The sequence below is a fragment of the Silurus aristotelis genome (assembly GCF_946808225.1).
Source record: "Silurus aristotelis genome assembly, chromosome: 9".
In the NCBI taxonomy this organism is placed as follows: domain Eukaryota; kingdom Metazoa; phylum Chordata; class Actinopteri; order Siluriformes; family Siluridae; genus Silurus; species Silurus aristotelis.
The window spans coordinates 22616452-22638543 of NC_139582.1; the positions used below are offsets into that span (position 1 = coordinate 22616452).

General features: G+C 40.3%; 1 protein-coding gene across 1 annotated transcript in view; it reads right to left on the bottom strand.

Moving 5' to 3' along the window:
• Window positions 1-22092, bottom strand: part of LOC310731139 (ryanodine receptor 3) — a 417468-nt gene that overhangs the window by 277666 nt on the left and 117710 nt on the right. Inside the window, 5 exon segments of the mRNA XM_083550556.1 lie at window positions 9515-9707; window positions 9901-10142; window positions 11284-11417; window positions 11633-11751; window positions 18960-19055. Coding sequence (XP_083406682.1) covers window positions 9515-9707; window positions 9901-10142; window positions 11284-11417; window positions 11633-11751; window positions 18960-19055 — 784 coding nt within the window.

Below are 22092 nucleotides of genomic sequence, written 5' to 3' on the forward strand. Positions count from 1 at the left end.
TCCTTTAAGAGCAGAGCGGCATTTTGGGAATAGCCTGCCGCCGCATTTTCCGGTATTATTGCATGTGTGCAAGGCCGAGGAATATGTCCTTATTATTTTCTGATGCTCATTTCTAAGTTTCTTTGACTAAACCGTAACGCTGTTGCCAAGAAAAATTAAAAAAGCACGAGTTTTGGAAACCTGTCTGTGAATTATATGATTTCTGTTGTAACTGGAGTTAGTAAGCTCTCCCTTGACCCAGACTCAACTCGTTACAACGGCTTGTATCTAAACAGTAGCCTACCAAGAAAGTCATTGTTCACTGTCTTCCTCCTTCCTTTCACAACTATTTCTCTCTGGAGTTTATCTTTTGGCATCGTCGTGCATTTAAAAATCACCACCGGTGGAAGTATCACCACGGTAATACTTTGTAGAAAAGCCTTTTTTGGTGATTACAGCTTCTAGGCGCCTCTTGTATGGAGAGACCTGTAGTCTGCATTGCTCAGGAGTGATTCTGGCCCATTCTTCCACACAAATGGTCTTTAAATCTTGAAGGTTCCTTGGGCCTTTTTATGAACTTTGATCTTCAGTTCTCTCCATAGATTTTCAATGGGATTTAGGTCAGGTGATTGACTGGGCCATTCAAGCAACTTTACTTTTTTTCTTTGAAACCACTTCATTGTTTCCTTGGCCTTGTGTTTGGGATCATTGTCTTGCTGAAATGTCCATCCTCTTTTCATTTTCAGCTTTCTGGTAGATGGCAGAAGATTTTTATCCAGAATGTCCCGGTACATTTCTCCACTCATCCTGCCTTCAATAATATGAAGTCTGCCAGTACCCCTTGCTGAAAAGCAGCCCCAAACCATGATGCTTCCACCCCCAATCTTAACTGTTGGTATGGTGTTCTTGGGGTGGTGGGCAGTGCCATTTCTTCTTCAAACATGGTGTGTAGAATGACTGCAAAAAAGTTTAATTTTGCTTTCTTCTGACCATACCATAGTCTCCCAATAATCCACAGGCTTCTCCAAATGCTCTTTTGCAAACTTTAACCGAGCCTCAACATGCTTTTTGTTCAGCAATGGAGTCTTGCGTGGTGAGCGTGCATGGATGCCATGGCGGTTCAGTGCATTGCTTATAGTTTTCTTTGAAACAACAGTACCTGCTGATGCAAGGTCTTCCTGAAGTTCTGCCCGAGTGGTTCTTGGCTCTTGGCGAACTCTCCTGATTGTTCTTTGGACTCCTCGGACAGGGATCTTATGTGGAGCACCTGATCGTGGCCGGTTTATGGTGAACTGATGCTCTTTCCATTTGGCCCCCAAATGGAATAATGGCCCCCACAGTGCACACAGTAACATTCAGCATTCTGGAAATGCGCCTATAACCATTCCCATCAAAATGCTTTTCAACGATAAGATTTCGAAGATCTTGAGAGAGTTCTTTTACCCATCATGAAGTCTTACCTGTGTGCCTCCTGGGTAATGAGAAGCCTTTATAGGCCATCAATTAGGACTAAAGCAGCTGATATTAATTAGTACTGATAGGAGGCAGGGTTTCTCTCTCAATACTGACAGATTTCAGGTGATCTCCTGGCTTTCTATGCTATTTTGCACCTTGTTATCTTTATGTGTTCGATACTTATTCCCTGTGTCATTTCACTTTATTTATTATGACTCAACTTGTATACTTAAATGTTCTGATTTCTTTGTATGAATTCAATATTTGGCTTGATGGCTACATCTGGTGGAAATTTTGTGTCAGTAGCACACTTGGAAATCCCCTTACTGATAAAAATGCTGATGTGTTAGATACTTATTTTCCCCATAAATATATAAAATGTGTTCAAAAACATGTATTTTAATTAAATACATTCACAATTTATAAATGTATTACATAAAAAAAATTATTTAATTTATTATCAATTTACAAACAGGAAAAAAAATTATCAAATCAACATTTGGTGTGATTATACTTTGGCTTTCATTTCTTACACTTGCACAAAGTCTGGGATTTTGTAGGATCAATGTCAGGTGTATGATTAACCAATTATACCTAGCAAGTGCTGATGATAATTTCATATGTAGGTTGCAATAAAACCTGGGTGAGGAACAGCAAGACTAGGTTGAGGTGAGGTTGTGGATGACTGTTTCATTTCACAGCGTAAAGCATCCAGCGTAAAACATGCGCCAAATCAAATATGCGGATCACGAAAGAGAAATTGGAGAGGAGAAAGGTAGATATGGTGTGTTTAGGAGACCAAGTGGAAAGGAAGTAAGACCAGGAACGTTGGAGGTAAGTTTAAAATGTTCTATTATGGTGTGGATGGAAAGAAAAATGGTGTAGGGGTGATTCTGAAGGAAGAGTACAGTAAGTGTGTAGTGGAGGTGAAGAGAGTTTCTGATAGGGCGATGATTGTGAAGCTGAAAGTTGAAGGGGTGATGACAAATGTCATCAGTGCTTATGCTCCACAAGTGGGTTGTGAGATGGCGGAGAAGGAAAAATTCTGGAGTGAGTTGGATGAAATGGTAGAAGGTATACCGAGGAATGAAAGATTGGTGATTGAGGCAGATTTCAATGGGCATGTAGGGCAAGGGAACATAGGTGATAAGAAGGTGATGGGTAGGTATGGCTTTAAGGAGAGGAATGTGGAAGGGCAGATGGTGGTAGATTTTGCTAAAAGGATGGAAATAGCAGTGGTTGACACTTATTTTAAGAAGAAGGAGGATCATAGGGTGACATACAAGAGTGGAGGAAGGTGCACACAGGTGGACTATGTTCTATGTAGGAGATGCAACCTGAAGAAGAGAGAGGAGACTGTAAGGTGTTGGCAAGGGGACAGTGTGGCTAGACAGCATCGGATGGTGGTCTGTAGGATGGTTTTGGAGGTGAAGAAGAAGAGGAGAGTGAGGACTGAAAGAAGTATAAGATGGTGGAAACTAAGGGAGGAAGACTGTAGAGAGATTTAGGGAAGAGGTCAGACAGGGGCTCGGTGGTGGTGAAGAGGTGCTGGAAGATTGGGCAACTACTGCAGAAGTGATAAGGGAGACAGCTAGAAATGTACTTGGTGTGACATCTGGAAATAGAAAGGAAGACAAAGAGACGTGGAGGTGGAATGAGGAAGTGCAGGAAAGCATAAGGAGAAAGAGGTTGGCAAAACAGAATTGGGATCGGCAGAGTGATGAGAAAAGTAGACAGGAGTACAAGGAGATGTGGAAGCAAGTTAAGAGGGATGTTGCGAAAGCCAAGGAAAAGGCATATGAAGAGCTGTATGAGAAGGTGGACACTAATGAAGGAGAAAAGGATTTGTACCGATTGGCCAGGCAGAGAGACCGAGCTGGGAAGGATGTGCTGCAAGTTAGAGCAATAAAGGATGGAGTTGGAAGTGTGTTGACTAATGAAGAGAGTGTGTTGAGAAGATGGAGGGAGTATTTTGAGCAGCTGATGAATGAGGAAAATGAGAGAGAGAGAAGGTTGGGTGGTGTGGAGTTGGTGAAGCAGGAAGTGGATAGGATTAGTAAGGAGGAAGTGAGAGCAGCAATTAAGAGGATGAAGAGTGGAAAGTCGGTTGGACCAGATGACAAACCGGTAGAAGCATGGAGATGTTTAGGTGAGATGGCAGTGGAGTTTTTAACAAGATTGTTGAACAGGATTTTGGAAGGTGAGAGGATGCCTGAGGAATGGAGAAGGAGTGTGCTGGTACGGATCTTTAAGAACAAGGGAGATGTGCAGACCTGCAGTAACTACAGGGGAATTAAGTTGATCAGTCACACCATGAAGTTATGGGAAAGAGTAGTGGAAGCCAGGCTGAGAGAAGACGTGACCATCTGTAAGCAACAGTATGGTTTTATGCCGAGGAAGAGCGCCACAGATGCGTTATTTGCTTTGAGAATGTTGATGTAGAAGTATAGAGAAGGTCAGAAGGAGTCCAATTCAATTCAATTAATTTTTATTTGTATAGCACTTTTAACAATGAACATTGTCTCAAAGCAGCTTTACACAGATAATGTAGTGATTTAAAGTGAATATGTTCTTTATAAGTAAGTTTTGTCCCTGATGAGCAAGCCGGTGGCCACTGTGGCAAGGATAAACTCCCCGAGATGGCGATAGGAAGAAACCTTGAGAGGAACCAGACTCAAGAGGGAACCCATCCTCATCTGGTTTGCACCGAATGTCCATTTGTAGCAGATATATGATGTTGCGGGGTACAGTGATGATGATCAGAAGCGAAAAGTAGTCCTGAGTCAGTGTAGGAGACTGTTGACATTAACTACAGTCTAATCCATCCTCAAAGTGCCCGTTCTTACTCCAAAATTTCATGGAGTTGCATTGTGTGTTTGTGGATTTAGAGAAAGCGTACAACAGGGTGCCAAGAGAGGGTTTGTGGTATTCAATGAGGAAGTCAGGTGTGTCAGAGAAGTATGTGAGGGTGGTGCAGGACATGTATGAAGACAGTGTGACAGCGGTGAAGTGTGCAGTAGGAACAACAGACTGGTTTAAGGTGGAGGTTGGACTGCATCAAGGTTTGGCTCTGAGCCCTTTCTTGTTTGCAGTGGTGATGTACAGGTTGACGGACGAGGTCAGACAGGAGTCTCCATGGACTATGATGTTCGTGGATGATATTGTTATTTGTGGTGAGAGTAGAGAGCAGGTTGAGAAAAGCCTGGAGAGGTGAAGGTGGAGAGAAGGGGAATGAAAGTCAGTAGGAGTAAGACAGAGTACATGTGTGTAAATGAAAGGGAGGGCAGTGGAGTGGTGCAGTTGCAGGGAGAAGAGGTGGAGAAGGTGGAGGAATTCAGGTACCTGGGGTCAAGAGTGCTAAGTAATGGAGAGTGTTTTAAAGAAGTGAAAAAAAGAGTGCAGTTTATTACGAGTTTATTAGAGGGACAGCGCAGGAGACGTTTTGGAGACAAAGCGAGGGAGGCAAGATTGAGGTGGTTTGGACATGTTCAAAGGAGGGACATGGGGTATATATCGGTAGAAGAATGCTGAGGTTGGAGCCCCCAGGAAAGAGGAAAAGAGGAAGACCAAGGAAGAGGTTTATGGATGTGGTGAGGGAAGACATTCAGGTAGTTGGCTTGAAAGAGGCAGATGTAGAGGACAGGGGGGTATGGAGACGGATGATCCGCTGATCCCCTAATGGGAGAAGCCGAAAGAAGAAGAAGGATAAGAAGAAGAAGAAGAAGAAGAAAAAGAAGAAGAAGAAGGAGGAGTCATGTTTGCTGAAGCGCTGGAAAGCAATAATGAATGTCTGATGGCAACAGTGAAGCATGGTGGAGGTTCCCTGCAAGTTTGGGGCTGTATTTCTCAGCAGTGAGGACACTATTAATCCTGATCAATGTTCAAAATCCATTTGCAGAAATCTATCCCTAAAACTTGCAAGTACCCTCCATCATGCTTCATTGTTGCCTGTAGAATCTCATTATTGTACTGCTCTCCAACACTTTCGAAAAACAAAGTGCCTCCTGCTATAGACAAATATTTTAAACTTTGACTCATCAGTCCAGCGCACCAGCTACTATTTTTCTGCACCCCAGTTTCTATGCTTGCATACATATTTGAGTTGCTTAGTCTTGTTTTCACATTGGATGCATGGCTTATTGGCCACAATTGCTATAAGAACACGCATACTACAGACCAAATAGTTACAAGTTCACACACAGCCCAGTTTATAGAAACCATATCTATTCCTCGGGTAGTAAAACCAAGAATTACATACACAAGATCCAGAAATAATCTTATTGCAGTTAAAACTGAAAAATGCCAGATAAACAAACACAACAAAGTTCTAAAGTTCGGTCTTTTAAACATTAGATCACTTGCACCCAAAGCACTGATTGTAAATGAGATGATCACAGAGAATAATCTCGATGCACTCTGTCTCACTGAGACCTGGATTAAACCAGGTGATTATATGGGTCTAAACGAGTCTACACCGTCAGGATATGTTTATAAGCATGAGCCCCGTCAGACTGGTCGTGGGGGGGGTGTAGGAACCATTTATAGTGCTTCTCTTAATGTTAGTCAGAGATTAGGATTCAGCTTTAAATCATTTGAAGTGCTCGTTCTTAAAATTGCACTTTCAGAGATACATAGAAAACTCGCTCTGGTCACCGTGTACAGACCCCCAGGACCCTACGCTGATTTTCTTCATGAGTTTGCTTGTTTTCTCTCAGACCTCTTGATCAGCTTTGATAAAGTGCTGCTTGTAGGAGATTTTAATATTCATGTAGATGATGAAAACGATGCCCTAGGATTATCATTTGTCGATTTACTAAACTCTTTTGGAGTTAAACAAAACGTCACCAGACCAACCCACCGTTTTAACCACACACTAGACTTAATAATATCCCACGGAGCAGACGTCACTGATATAGATATTTTACCCCAGAGTGATGACATCACAGACCATTATCTCCTACTGTACACACTACCGGTAGAGCAGATTAACCGTGTTTCACCACGGTATCGACTTGGTAGGACTATTATTCCAACCACTAAGGACAGATTCATAAATAACCTGCCTAATTTATCTCAGTTTCACATTAAACCCATAACTGCTGATCATCTTGATGAGATGGCGAACAACATAGACCTTATCCTCACTAGCACTTTAGACACTGTTGCCCCCATCCGGTTAAAAAAGGTTCGAGAACAAGCACCTGCACCTTGGTATAATAGTCATACGCATGCCCTAAAGAGAACAACACGTAATCTGGAGAGAAAATGGAGGAAAACTAAATTGGAGGTATTTAGAATTGCGTATAAAGACAGTATGCTTAGCTACAGACAGGCGCTAAAAGCTGCTAGAGCTAAACACCTGAGCAAACTCATAGAAAATAACAAAAACAATCCCAGGTTCCTTTTCAGTACAGTCGCTAAATTAACAACAAATCAGGGATCTGAAAAATGTGTTCCATCACAGTTTAGTAGTGAAGACTTTATGAATTTCTTCACTGAAAAAATAGATAACATTCGAAAAACAATTGTGGCAGTTCAACCTCTGACAGCATCTCCCGACACAATCGTACTTACAACCCCACAACTACACTGTTTTACATGTATAGGACAAGAAGAGCTGTATGATGCTATTATGAAAGCTAAATCAACAACATGTCAGTTAGATCCAATTCCCACTAAACTACTGAAGGAAGTGTTATATACAGCTGGTGAGCCTCTTTTAAATATTATTAACTCCTCACTATCGTTAGGTCATGTCCCTAAATCCCTCAAGTTAGCAGTTATTAAGCCCCTCATTAAAAAACCTAATCTGGATCCAAGCACGCTATCGAATTACAGACCAATTTCAAATCTCACATTTATGTCTAAGATTTTAGAAAAGATTGTCGCTGCCCAGCTATGTAACCACTTGCAGGAGAACAATATCTTTGAAGAGTTTCAGTCAGGTTTTAGGCCCCATCATAGCACAGAAACTGCTCTAGTTAAAATCACTAACGACCTGTTTTTAGCTTCAGACCAAGGCTACATCTCCCTATTAGTTTTACTAGATCTTAGTGCTGCGTTCGACACTATAGATCATGATCTTCTCCTCGATCGCTTACAGAATTACATCGGTATTCAGGGACAGGCATTAAGCTGGTTTAAATCCTACCTGTCCAATCGTTACCATTTCGTAGATTTAAATGGAGAGCTATCCAGGATAATGCTAGTAAATTATGGCGTGCCACAAGGGTCAGTTCTGGGACCCCTGCTTTTTACAATATACATGCTTCCATTAGGAAATATTATTAGAAGGCATGGAATTAGCTTCCATTGTTATGCTGATGATACCCAGCTATATATTTCATCCAAACCAGGCGATACAGCTCAATTAGCTCGCATAACTGAGTGTGTTGAAGAAATAAGAGATTGGATGACCCATAACTTTCTGCTATTAAATTCTGATAAAACGGAGATTTTGCTCATCGGCCCAAAAAATAGTACACAGAAGCTCCAGCATCTCAGCCTGCATTTAGACGGTTGTTCTGTAACTACTAGTTCAACGGTAAAAGACCTGGGAGTTATTTTAGACAGCAACTTATCTTTCAAAAATCACATCAATCAAGTTACAAAAACAGCCTTCTTTCACCTTAGAAATATTTCTAAGCTAAGAAATATGTTATCTATATCTGATGCAGAGAAGCTCGTCCATGCGTTTATGACCTCTAGAATAGACTACTGTAATGCATTACTAGGTGGATGTCCTGCATCATTAATAAACAAGCTTCAGTTAGTTCAGAATGCCGCAGCAAGAGTTCTTACTAGGTCAAGAAAATACGATCATATAACCCCAATCTTATCGTCCCTACATTGGCTTCCTATTAAGTTTCGAATAGACTACAAACTACTGCTACTCACTTATAAAGCACTAAATGGTTTGGCTCCCATGTATCTATCCAGTCTCTTAACACGCTACAATCTGTCACGCTCCCTGAGATCTCAAAACTCTGGGCTTCTAGTAGTTCCTAGAATAGCAAAGTCCACTAAAGGCGGTAGAGCATTTTCACATTTAGCTCCTAAACTCTGGAATAGTCTTCCTGACAGTGTTCGGGGCTCAGATACACTCTCCCAGTTTAAGTGTAGATTAAAAACATATCTTTTTAGCAAAGCCTACACATAACACACATCACACACATCACATCACAACCTTGTGCTCCAGAATATATGATCACATGCACATTATCAACTTGTGCTGTTAATATCATGAACAGCAGCTACGCTAATTCCTCTCCACTGCTTCTCTTTCTCTCCCCATCCCGAGGCATCCTGAGGTTTGGCCAGCTCCAGTCACGTCCCACCTCGTGAAGATTATGGACCTATGGATGATCATGGAGAAGTAAATGCCGAGTGTTTAAAGGCCCTGGCATGGAGAAGCTGATGCTGGATCTATGATGATCACAAATTGTTCTGTATTGTTGAAAGATTTATGACCAAACTTTTGATGTCACCCATATGAGGATGGGTTCCCCTTTGAGTCTGGTTCCTCTCAAGGTTTCTTCCTCATATCATCTAAGGGAGTTTTTCCTTGCCACTGTCGCCACGGCTTGCTCATCAGGGACAAACGCACACCATTCACCTTCACTGTTGTTTTCTGTAAAGCTGCTTTGAGACAATGTCTGTTGTGAAAAGCGCTATACAAATAAACTTGACTTGACTTGACTTGACAATTCTTCTAACCGTTTGCTCAGTATAATTGGTTAATTATACACCTGACTCAGATCTACAAAACCACTATCTTTGTTAACAGTGTGTGCAAGTGTTACTGGTTTGATGCCAAAGAGTCACACAAAGTGTCACACCAAATATTTTATTTTCTTCCTATCACTCACTTTGCATTTTGTAAATTGATAAAAATAAACCATTTATTTTTTATATCTATTTTTGACATCCTTATTTTACAGCATTTCTTCATACCTGCCTAAAACTTGTGTTCAGTAGTGTGTGTGTGTGTGTGTGTGTGTGTGTGTGTGTGTGTGTGTGTGTGTGTGTGTGTGTGTGTGTGTGTGTGTGTGTGTGTGTGAATAACTGTTGTATTACATACTTGACTCCAGCGGAGAAGCTGACAACAGGGAAGAAGTGACCATCTTTGTTGAAACTCTCAAACATGCCTTGAACAGGCAGCCCATTGATTCTAAACGAAATGCTGGGGGCTTCAAGATCCAAACAGCAACTGATCACATCATTGGATGTAAGTATGTGCTGGTTTACTGAAGCTACTTTCCGTGGGATTCGACCTACAGCACAAACATAGAGAACTTTAAGAACACAGAGGAGGAGTCAGTCACTGTCTAATAACTGTGACTTGCCCTTGCAAGATAGCTCTTTAGAAATAGACAAAAATTCAGACTAAACTACATTTTGTGTGTAATGCCATAATAAAATAACAAATCTAAAATAATATTAAAAGAGAATTACTTCAATAGATACCTGACCACAAGTGAAGTCCATCAAAGCCATAAGAGTAGAGGTCATCTCCAACCCCGTTTCCTCCCCACCCCTCTCCACCTCCTGGGTAGGGGGCATAACTTTTAGAGGAAGCCCACCCAACCCGCAGGTGAGAAGGTTCGCTGGTTGCAAAGTGCTCCACCTGGTCTATTATCAACTCAAAGTACCACTTTTTGTACTGAGCCGAACCGTCCCTCACACCCAGAAAGATGTTAGGTCTCATACTATAAGTATGAAAAAAGAAACCAGAACAGTAAGCTTGTTTACATGTTAAATCAGAAATGTATGACTTGCTGTACAGTGAGTGGAAAATTTAACAATTGCAAAACGGATACTCCATATTTAATGTATTATTTACATGCACCTTTGTGCATAGTTGCTAATTTTAACACAGCCAATGTGTATGTATATGGCAGTCAACAGGGCCATGCACAGACATTTTGAGGGGCTGTGGCCCAAAATTAAAAATGGGGTCAGTAAGAGGGTGGGTGATTGTTAATACAAATATAAAATTAAAAGAGAAGACAGCACATACAGTAATAAATATTTACTGCTCACAAAAATAATTTCAGATGTTATTCTAGATGTTTTGATATTGCTGATAAAACAAAAACTATTTACTGTTTTACATTTTGATATTAACCTGTTTCGTTTACAGCTAAACTTTTTTTTATTTGGTTTATTTTATTTAAAATATCCTAACCTCATCTTTTACGATTTGCAATTACACATTTTGTATTGTGGGTTGTTGAGAGGGGCACTTCAGCCGATGAAGGCAAAGGGGCATGGGCTCTAGCCATGAGCCACCCCCCTGTGAATGGCCCTGGCAGTCAATGTGTTTCATTTGGTTAAGTATCTGTTCAAATGTAGCCTTATATATATATATATATATATATATATATATATATATATATATATATATATATATATATATATATATATATATATATATATATAAAAAATACTTTTAGAAAGCATTTCTAATTGCTGTCAAATTCTCTAATCTGGCCAGTCAAAAGGTGTTGGATCAATTTTCTTTCTAACAGTGTCCCTGACAATGACTTTATAATTTCTATAGAAACAGGTTATTGACAGAACATCCAGGAATAAATAGGAAAAAAATTATAATAATTATACATTAATAATAAATGAATACATAATATAATATTAATTATGCCATGCTGTTATTGAAAAATAATGGACTATTTGTTTTCCTCTAAAAGCATTCCCTAACATGATTTATTCTTCTGCAAAAATAATACATATCTAACATAATTACTTACAAACCATACTTTTGACATACAATTAACTAGGTAGTTGCATAATTTCTTGCAGTGACCACAAAGGAATACATTTTTTCTTTACCTTTGGACATTGTTGACCAACCGTGTCTGGAGTAACAGATCTCGTTTTGGGAGCAGGTTATCACAGATGAGGTTCTGATTGGCTCTTACAGCTACTCCATTACAAACACAAAGTGAGCACAGAACATCTAGGATCTTATGACATATAAAAAAGAGACAAGACAGATCAGTAAACACAGTGGGAAAAGTGGCCATATCCTTACAAACCTGGCTCATTGGAGTTGGTAAATCGCTTAGGTAAAGTAAATTAATCAATGCTTATATCTCTTATGATCATAAGCTTTTCTTCATTACCAAGGCATCCATTAGCTAGTTGGTCATTTATGCAAAAGAAAAAAGCGGCCATTAACCTTGTAGTTGCGTCCATGTTTGTATAGCAGCGAGATGATAGATTTGATATGTCCTTTCTGAATGACATTAAGTGCCTCCGGGCTTTCAATTAGGATGCAGTGAAGGACCTCCAGAATGCCTGAAGCACAGAATCAATCATTAACACTCCACGTCAGTGGGAATTAATAGAAATACAAAGACAGCACATAGACAAATGTGTTTCAAAGAGATGATGCAAGGTGTGACTTTTATTATTAGATCTTCTTGGGGATGCATGAAAGAATAGTTAAAAAAAAAAAAAAAAGAGTAGGGGGTGCTGTCTATAGCTTGTCATGGAGTAGGATGTGGTGTTAGGTGGCTCCGGTGGATTATTGTTATAATTGTTATTATTTCGAGCTTTTCACTTTTTTTTTTACTCTCAATCCCTCGGTTTAGCCTTGTTGTTTGTATATTTGAATCTAGAGGTAATTATGATGTCTGGTAAAACTACTAAGACCCGTAGCCTGGTGCAACAGTTGCCTCGCCTTCAGTTGCCTCGCAGTTGCCTTGCCTTCGCATTATTCACCTCCGTGAGAAGGGCCCATCCTTCCACAGGCAGCTTCTAAGGCTGATATTGACTCATTAAAGTCAGAGCTGCTGTCCTCTTTGAGGTCCGAAATTACCAAGGTTTTTAAGGCTGAACTACGTGCATTGGAACGTACATTGGGAGACGATTGACTAACAATAAAGTCATAGCTGCAGGCAGTGAAGGTGCAGCTGTCCAGCGATATAGCTGCAAATGAGGCTGCGGCGTGGTTGAGATGGAGCACTCACTTTCTGTTTGCACCGATGATATCGCTGTAATGCAACGTGACATACAACTTCTTACTGCTGAGTTCGATAAACTAGAGACCAAATGCGAAGATCTGGAAGCTAGGTCACGGATGTTCGGATGTCCGGATAATCAGTGTTCCTAAGGGTCCCCCGAGTGTTGCCACACTGTTAAGGGAGGCACCGAGTCTGGAAAAGGAGCCGGTTCTGGACAGGTCACATTGCACTCTACAGCCCGTACCAAAGCCTGGTGAAGGACCACAAGCCATTGTGTCCAAAATTTCACTATCACAGCGAATGTCTTGATGTCATACGGCGCGCCAGAGAACTACAGCAAATTCAGTTTAAGGGTCTGAACATTTCTATCTTTCCCGACCATACGGTGAAAACTGCAAAAAAAGCCCGAGCTGCCTTCAACGAGGTGCGGCGACAGCTCCGTGGCATTGAAGGTGTGCGGTACGGGTTGTTTTATCCAGCGCGGCTACATATTACACACAATGGTGTGGGCAAAGATTTTCTTTTCCCTGACGAAGCCAGCAAGTATATAAAAACTATCCAAACTGTTTAAAGTGTAAACACTTTTTTGTCGCTGTGGGACGCAATGTTTACTCCTTGTTTTCATATCACTGCACTGTTCACAAACTTTGCGTGGTGATGCTGGTCTCTAACCTTACGCACTTTGTGTGTTGTTGTGTTCGTTGTTGGTTTTTTTTAGTGTTATTTTTACGGGAATCAAAGTGTAAGTGATCCTAAAAACGTAATGTTTGTTTCATAAATGCTTGGTCAATTTTTTGGGGAAATTTATTTCCCTTTGGAAACTTTGTTTATATATTTATGTAGACTGGGGATGAGTAGCCGTAAACTAGATATAGTTGCGCATAATTTATGTTGTGATAAATCAGCTGGAGCCTTCTCTTTGCTTAGGCTTGTTCTCCGTGTCGTTAGCACATTTATTTGTGTGGGCGGCGGTAGGTTTCTTTTTTGATAGTTCATGTTGCTGTCCCCTGGGGTACTGTTAGAATGGGGACTCTACTTGTGTGTTGGGTATGTGTTTGTGTTTGAGTGTCGAATGCGCGCGCACAGGGGTGGGGGGATGGGGATCCCCCTGGCATCACAGGTCCTGTTTTAATTTTTTTTGTAGTTGGTTTTGGATGAATGGCTGACACTAATACCGACCCACGTTTAGCTGGCAGTGGTACACCTGTCCTGTTCCTTAACTGGAATATTAGGGTCATGGGTAATCCTATAACCCGGTCTAGGGTTTTTACCCACCTGTAACGCTTACGCGCCGACATAGTATTTTTACAGGAAACACACCTCTGAGTCAAAGATCATCATAGGCTTCACCGTCCTTGGGTGGGTCAAACTTTTCACTCCAATTTCAATTCTAAGGCACGGAGGGGTGGCCATCCTAGTAAATAGAAGCATACGTTTTCACCTACCCGTATAATTGCAGATAGGAATGGCAGATGTCTCATTGTGGCTGGTACGTTGATACAGACCAAGGTTTTGCTGGTTAATATTTATGCTCCAAACTTTAATGATCCTGATTTTGCGAATAGGTTACTGAGTAGTCTTCCCTTTTTAAATACCCATTTGATCATTTTTGGTGGTGATTTGAATTGTGTTTTGAACCCTGTTTTGGATCGTTCTAGTTCTCGGCTGTATTCCAATCTGCAATGTCTAAATCGTTCTCTGATTTCATGTCACAAAACGGCTTAGTAGACCCATGAAGATGTCACAATCCCGGCATCAAGAAATTCTAATTTTTCTCCCCAGTGCATCATTCATATTCCAGAATTGATTTTTTTTTATTTATTGATAGCCATCTTAATCACTCCGTTGTATCTAAAGACTATTTGGGCATTGTGATCTCTGATCATGCTCCTCTAGCGTTGGATATCCAATTCTTAACCCATAGACCTACACAATCTCCTTGGCGGTTTGATTTGCATGCTCTTTCATTCAACCCCAAAATGATCACACGTTCAACAGAAAAGCTGATCGTTACCCCTATACTTCTATACACTCTCTCCTTACTCTCCATCTCTGGGTTAGTTACATCCTAATGACTCCATCTAGATTTAAATTTGTGGCATCTGGCATCTTTGAGCTCTGGAAACAATCAATATTAGTTCCAGGGAGTTCACATCCATAAGGATCCCTGAGGATCAGTAGGGGGCAGCTTTTCTCCATCCACCATCACACTACTGAACTACTACACCACTACACTACACCGCTAGATAACTATAAAAACACTGTATATAACCTCTGTACAATTATACATACAATGTACATATTACATAGTATAGCTTTTTTTACTCTTCAATACATCTGCACTATTTTTTTCTATATTTATCTTTATATCCTTACTGTACATTCTGCCCAACATTTATCATTCATGTATATATATATATATATATATATATATATATATATATATATATATATATATATATATATATATATATATATATATATATATATATGTGTATATAGTGTGTGCGTGTATATATATATTATTCAGCATGCACATTTCTTAAATGCCATAATCTTATAACCTTCCACTTCTGCACATTTCCTCTTCAATGCTATAGCCTTAGAACATCTATCTGTACTTCTTAACGATGTCCACACATCTCTGCACTGCTATAGCCTTTATATTCATTCACTGTACATATGCTTACATATATATAACATGCTGTAAAAATGCTACATATTTATCTGCACTATTTTTGCACTTCTGGTAGATGCCAAACTGCATTATGTTGCTGTGTACCTGTACAATGCAATGACAATGAAGTTCTATCTATCTATCTATCTATCTATCTATCTATCTATCTATCTATCTATCTATCTATCTATCTATCTATCTATCTATCTTAAACAGTATTAATATTACGCATCACTGACAGCGGAATGACAGCGACTTGCGATTTATACATGAAATACATGGACCTTTCAGCCACTGGTGTTTTATCGGTATGGAAAGCACTGAACTTGAATGACTGGTACGGTCAGGCCTCGGGCACCAAGATCAATAGGACCATGTCCGAGTCTGAGTGATTGGGACAGTGACTGAAGTGGACTGGAAGTAGATTTTTAAACTGAGTTGATTATTTGAAGGGTGTAATTCAACAAAGACCAGTACCTCATGCAGAGAGAATGAATGCTATTACTAAAGCAAGAAACCCAATTAAAACTTCTTTCACTGCAGTAACAGCCAGACCACATACATAATTTCTAATTTTTCCCTGCATATTTTTGCATTTCTGTGCATTTTTTCCATGCATTAAGTTTTTCCCGGTGGCAAGTTCACCAGGAAAGAAAATGCAAAAGTATGAATGCTATATAAAAAACAGTTTTGAGCCGTTTCGGCTCAGCTTTCCTGATGATGCACAGCTTTTCTTAAAAAGCCTGTCTTTTAAATGTTCCTGTAATTATATCTGTGACCAAATCAATTTCTACTCCTCTATCAGCCATTACGAAATAAAAAAAAGCATTTAAAGCCACAAAAATATATTTGAACTTGTGCAGTTTAATACAGATGCAATTTGAGAGCTCTGACTAGTGCAGAAATAGTGAAGAAATTTCCCCACTGTGGGACGAATAAAGGTTTATCTTATCTTATCCTATTCTCTGATCATCCAATCAAAGTACATAAAAATGTGACACAATACTAGCAGGCCTCAGCATAAGAAAGTTGCAAGCTGATTGTTTAAATCAACAGCATCAAGCAACATGGATATGAAACTAGCAGCAGCCTGCACTATTAATTACTACAGGCCTTACACCAGTATGTGATGTGACGGATGAAATGTGCTTAAATAGGTAATATAAAATTCAGTGGGGGGCAGCTAGGGGCAGCAAAGCCTTCTCTGCTGGCCTAAACACTATCAGAAGCACTGACCTACATTTACAAGCTAAATTCTAATATTTGTTCCATGAAATTTTATTAATTTATTCCCAACAGTCTATTCTCTTCATTTCGTAGCGTTTCTCTTGGGTGCACTGCTTTACTGCATGTACATGTGTATGTGGGTATTAGATTTTTTTGTCCAATCAGATTTCAGCCTCTATGTGCTGCCATGTAAATCTAATCTGCCCAGGGCCTGCAAAGTCTATCCTGCCTGGCCCTTTAATCATTGAGAATATTATGAATAGGTCTGTTTCTTTAACCAATCAGATTTTACAATCGCCTCACAGGGCCAGCTAGCTGGCCCCGAATAGCGGGGGCATTTTTCCGTCTTCTGATTGGTTGGTCAGAGGGAAAAATGTTACAGCCAAGTTCGAATGGCAAAAAAGACTGTAGCATGCTGCACACAGGAATACATCTGAGTTAGACTTTTTTATGCCTATGGAGGAAGAGAAATTGATTTGGTCTCTGACATACTTAAAAATACATTTTCCAGAATAGCTAGACATCGTGAGGAGAGGTCGGCGAACCCCAAAGCTAACTTGTCTCAGCCCGGTAAAGGGTTTGTTTGCCACTTCCAGACCAGTGAATACGAGCGGTACCACTGGCTTACAGCCTCTGAGGAGTAGTGCAAATTATGAGTATGCATCTCTGGTGAGTAGGTTGTATTTTATTTATTTTTAATGTTTTTGTCATGTTATTATACAAATATTGATTCTGATCTGCTCCAGACGATGTAGGTGGCACAGCTGCGGTTGTAGTGTAGAGGTTAATAACTGGGTTTCTTGCTGTAGTAAAAATGGCATTTACCCTCCATATGTGAAATGTCTCTCTCTGTAATGCCACGCATTGTTATATTGCGTTATTGTATAGTATTGATGTTTTTTTAACCGTGATTATAAAAACTACGTGATAGATAAACTTCCTCTTTGGCCTTCCTCTTTTCCTCCTTCCTGGTGGCTCCATCCTCAGCATTCTCCTACTGTCATACCCACTGTCCCTCCTCTGCACATGTCCAAACCATCTCAATTGGGCCTCTCTCACTTTGTCCTCTAAATGTCCTACATGCGTTACTCCTCTAATAAACTTGTTTCTAATCCTGTCCATCCTCGTCACTCCCAATGAAAACCTCAACATCTTCAGCTTTCCTACCTCCAGCTCCACCTCCTGTCTTTTAGCCAATGCCGCTTTCTCTAAAACATAGCAGGTCTCACCACAGTCTCACCACAATAAACTTTCCCTTTAACTCGTGCAGATACTCTTCTATCACAAATCACTCCTGCCACTCTTCTCCACCTACTCCAGCTTGCCTGCACTCTTTTGCTCAGTTATCTAACACACTCTCCATTACTTTGCACAGTTGACACCAGGTACCTGAACTCCTCCACATTCTCCACCTCTTCTCCCTGCAACCACACCACTCCACTGTCCTCCCTCTCATCCACACACATGTACTCTGTCTTACTCATACTGACTTTCATTCCCCTTCTCTCCAGCACGTACCTCCAACTCTCCAGGCTATTGTCAACCTGCTCCCTACTCTCCCCACAAATCACAATATCATTTACAAACACCATAGTTCACAGTGACTCCTGTCGGACCTCGTCTGTCAACCTGTCCATCACCACTGCAAGCAGGAAAGAGCACAGAGCCGATCCTTGATGCAGTCTCACCTCCACCTTGAACCAGTCTGTCGTTCCTGCTGTAAACTTCACTGCTGTCACACTGTCCTCATACATGTCCTGTACCACCCTTACACACTGCTCTGCCACACCTGATTTCCTCACACAATACCACAACTCCTCTCTCAGCACCCTGTTATACGCTTTCTCAAAATCTTTTGACCTTCCCTATATTTCTCTATTAACATTCTCAAAGTAAATATTGCATCTGTAGTGCTCTTCCTCAGCATGAAACCATACTGTTGCTCACAGATGGTCACCTCTTTTCTCAGCCTGGCTTCCACTACTCTTTCCCATAACTTCCTGGTGTGTCTGATCAACTTTATTTCAATGTAGGTCTCAATCTGCAGGTCTGCACATCTCCCTTATTCTTAAAAATCAGTACCAGCAAACTCCTTCGCCATTCCTCAGGCATCCTTTCACCTTACAAAAATCTTGTTAAACAATCTGTTTAAAAGCTCTAATGCAATCTCTCCTAAACATCTCCACGATATGTCATCTGGTCCAACCAACTTTCCACTTTTCATCTGCTTAATTGCTGCTCTCACTTCATCCTTTCTAATCCTACCCGCTTTCTGCTTTACCATCTCCACATCATCCAACCTTTTCTCTCTTTCATTTTCCTCATTCATCAGATGCTCAAAATACTCCCTCCACATTCTCAACACACTCTCCTCACTAGTTAAACCACTCCCATCTGCATCTTTTATTGCATCTCTAACTTGCTGCACATCCTTCCCAGCTCAGTCCCTCTGCCTGGCCATCAGTATAAATATTTTTCTCCTTCCTTAGTGTCCAACTTCTCATACAATAGGCAAAAATTATGGCTGTGCTGGGCCCCAATGTCCCATCTCTGACTAGTATACAGAAAACCATTATTGAAGACTTAATGTATTAAACTCTATATTCCAGAAACAAGAATGGAAAAGTCTGTTCTACCTGAGGATGACTCCAGTCTTTCCAGCTTGCTGACCAGCCAGTCCAGGTTTTGAGAGAACTGTGTGCAGTTATTTCTATTTCCTCGAATCAGAGCAGCTTAAAAAGATGGCATAAAGAGAAGGCATATCTTAGTAAACACAGGCATACTATAAAGAACTCTCTACACCATCATCTCATAAATGAAACACACATTTCACTAATCATATTTTTTGCATTCATATCAGTTTATGACAAACAAAATGTTTATATTTATGTTTGTATATGACATAGTTTATACACATTGACCAATTTTTTTTATTAATTCCCATAAATGTCCATAAATTCCTGTTAAGTTTTCATCTTCTATATTTCCAAAATTTCTCACCTTTCCCTACTGGAAATTATCCGTCCCTTTGCAACATTTCTCTGGACAGATGAGCCCAAATTAAAAATGTTTGTCTGCAAAGCACCACGTTTGAGAAAAACCGAACACAACTGAAGGAATTTACAGACTGCCTCAACCCATTCTATATCAAAATGAGCTAATTCGCAAAACAGCTTGAATTTTACAAAATCAGCTATGTAGCTTGACATACAATTTCAATTGGATTAATCTGAAAAATAGTCTTAATTTAATCAGTCTGGAAGAGGCAGCAAGCCATCAAGGACCATCTCTAACCAAAAGGTGTCCGAGACCATGACTATCATTTAAAAAATACCCTAACCTGAGCTGCCAGGGGCCGGGACCAGCAAAGGTGTAAATACCGGTGACTACCACCTACTGACCTCCAGCTCGATAGTGACATCACCCTGCCATGTGTTCCTTTACTCAGTTCTTACACTTAATTTACATTTAAAAGGTAAATCCTTTCTACAATTCAAAGGGAAGAACAATATGAAATATCTGGGTAGAGTTTGTTCTTCGATCTTTCTGACTTCTATGAACCCAAAGTGCATCATGTATTTTGTCACTGCTATGTTGTTATAAACTACTTCTTCATTATGATCATCGTTGTCCTCATAATTTTTTCTTACATTGGTAAGCCACTCAGCGAGGGATTTCCTAAATAAAATGGGAAAGGTAACAAAAACGGTTTATTTTTTCTATGCTATTTTTTGTTAAGGGAACCCTCTCATTTAAAAAGAATATAGAGGAGAAAATGTTAAGGGCAGAAAAGAATTGAGTTTCTTAAACATAAGGAGGAGGAGTTCTTAAGCCTATTTTGTACATTTCTGTATAGGATCCTAACAGAACCAAATCAGCCCAACATAGTGTGGTGGCAAAGTTGTATTGGAATAGTATTGTTTCTAAAGTAACTGAAACAAAGTGCTTAAGTTTATTAGTTTCTAAAGAAAGTCAAACTGGTGATAATGTAAAGAGCTTGATCCCTAGCTGCTCTGTAAAGTTTAAAACAGTTTAAAAACTGAAGTAGTGTGGTTTTAGTGGGTAGTGACACTGCTTTAAACTGTTTTAAAGACTGGTTTAGGATATAATGCAGTGAAGTAGTGTTGTTTTGTCTGATGGATTGCGACAGTGTTACATTTAAAACTGATATTGCGGAGGTTTATTCATTTTGCACTAGAAGTATTGGTATGGTGAATAAATAGACTAGCGGGTATTTTAAAGTAACTACATAATGTGTAGTTGTAACTTAGCATTTTTGAAATGGAAGAGCTGATTATTAAGTACATCACTAAACACGGCTCACAAGGGATGTTTAACAGAATAGAAAAGATCAGTGATTAGCCATATGAGTGGGCTGTTTCTAAGTTTGAAAGTTATCACAAAATAACTAGAAACTAAAAAGGAAAAATTGCAAATGCACTCCAGGAAGTTTTTGCCTCATATTAGGTAACCAGGAGGAAGTGAACCTCACACTACACTCTTCCTCCCTTCAGTTTCCACCATCGTATTTTTTTTTCAGTCCTCACTCTCCTCCTCTTCTTCTTTGCCTTCAAAACCATCCTACAGACCACCATCCGATGCTGTCTAGCTACACTGTCCCCTGCCAAAACCTTACAGTCTCCAATCTTCTTCAGGTTGTATCTCCTACATAGAAGATAATCCACCTGTGTGCGCCTTCCTCCACTCTTATAGGTCACCCTATGATCCTCCTTCTTCTTAAAATACGTATTCACCACTGCCATTTCCATCCTTTTAGCAAAATCTACCACCATCTGCCCTTTCACATTCCTCTCCTTAAGGCCATACCTACCCATAACCTCCTCATCACCTCTGTTCCCTTCACCTACATGTCCATTAAAGTCTGCCCCATTTACCAATCGTTCATTTCTAACTCACTCCAGAATCTTTTCTTCTCCTCCATCTCACAGCCGACTTGTGGAGCATAGGCACTGATGACATTTATCATCATCCCTTTAACTTCCAGCTTCATGTTCATCACCCTATCAGAAACTCTCCTCACCTCCACTACACTCTTACTGTATTCTTCCTTCAGAATCACCCCTACACCATTTCTCTTTCCATCCACACCATAATAGATCAGTTTAAACCCACCTCCAATGTTCCTGGCCTTACTCCCTTTCCACTTGGTCTCCTGAACACACAACATATTTACCTTTCTCCTCTCCATCATATCAGCTACCTCTCTCCCTTTACCAGTCATAGTGCCAACATTTAAAGTACCAACCCTAACCTCCACTCTCCTACACTTCTCCTTTCCCTGCCGTCTCTGTAGACATCTTTCTCCTCCCCTTCTCCTCCTTCGGCCAACAGTACCCCAATTTCCACCAGTACCCTGTTGGCTAACGATACCTGTGGCGGTTGTTGGTAACCCGGGCCTCGACTGATCCGGTATGAAAATCTTATTCGTGATCCGCATGTTCGATTTGGCACATGTTTGACGCTGGATGCCCTTCCTAACACAACCCCCCCCATTTATCCGGGCTTGGGAATGGCACTAAGAGTGCACTGGCTTGTGCCTCCCTAATGGCTGGGTTCAGATCAAGAAAATATGACTATAAAATACTACTTTTGACGTATAAAGCACTAAATGGTCTTAAACTACAGTATCTGAGCAAACATCTGTACTATTTTGATTCCCCATGCTTCAAAAGGTGCAGGCTATTTGTTGGTACCTAAAATAATGAAGACTACAGCAGGGGGCAGAGCTTTTTCTTATAAAGCCCCACA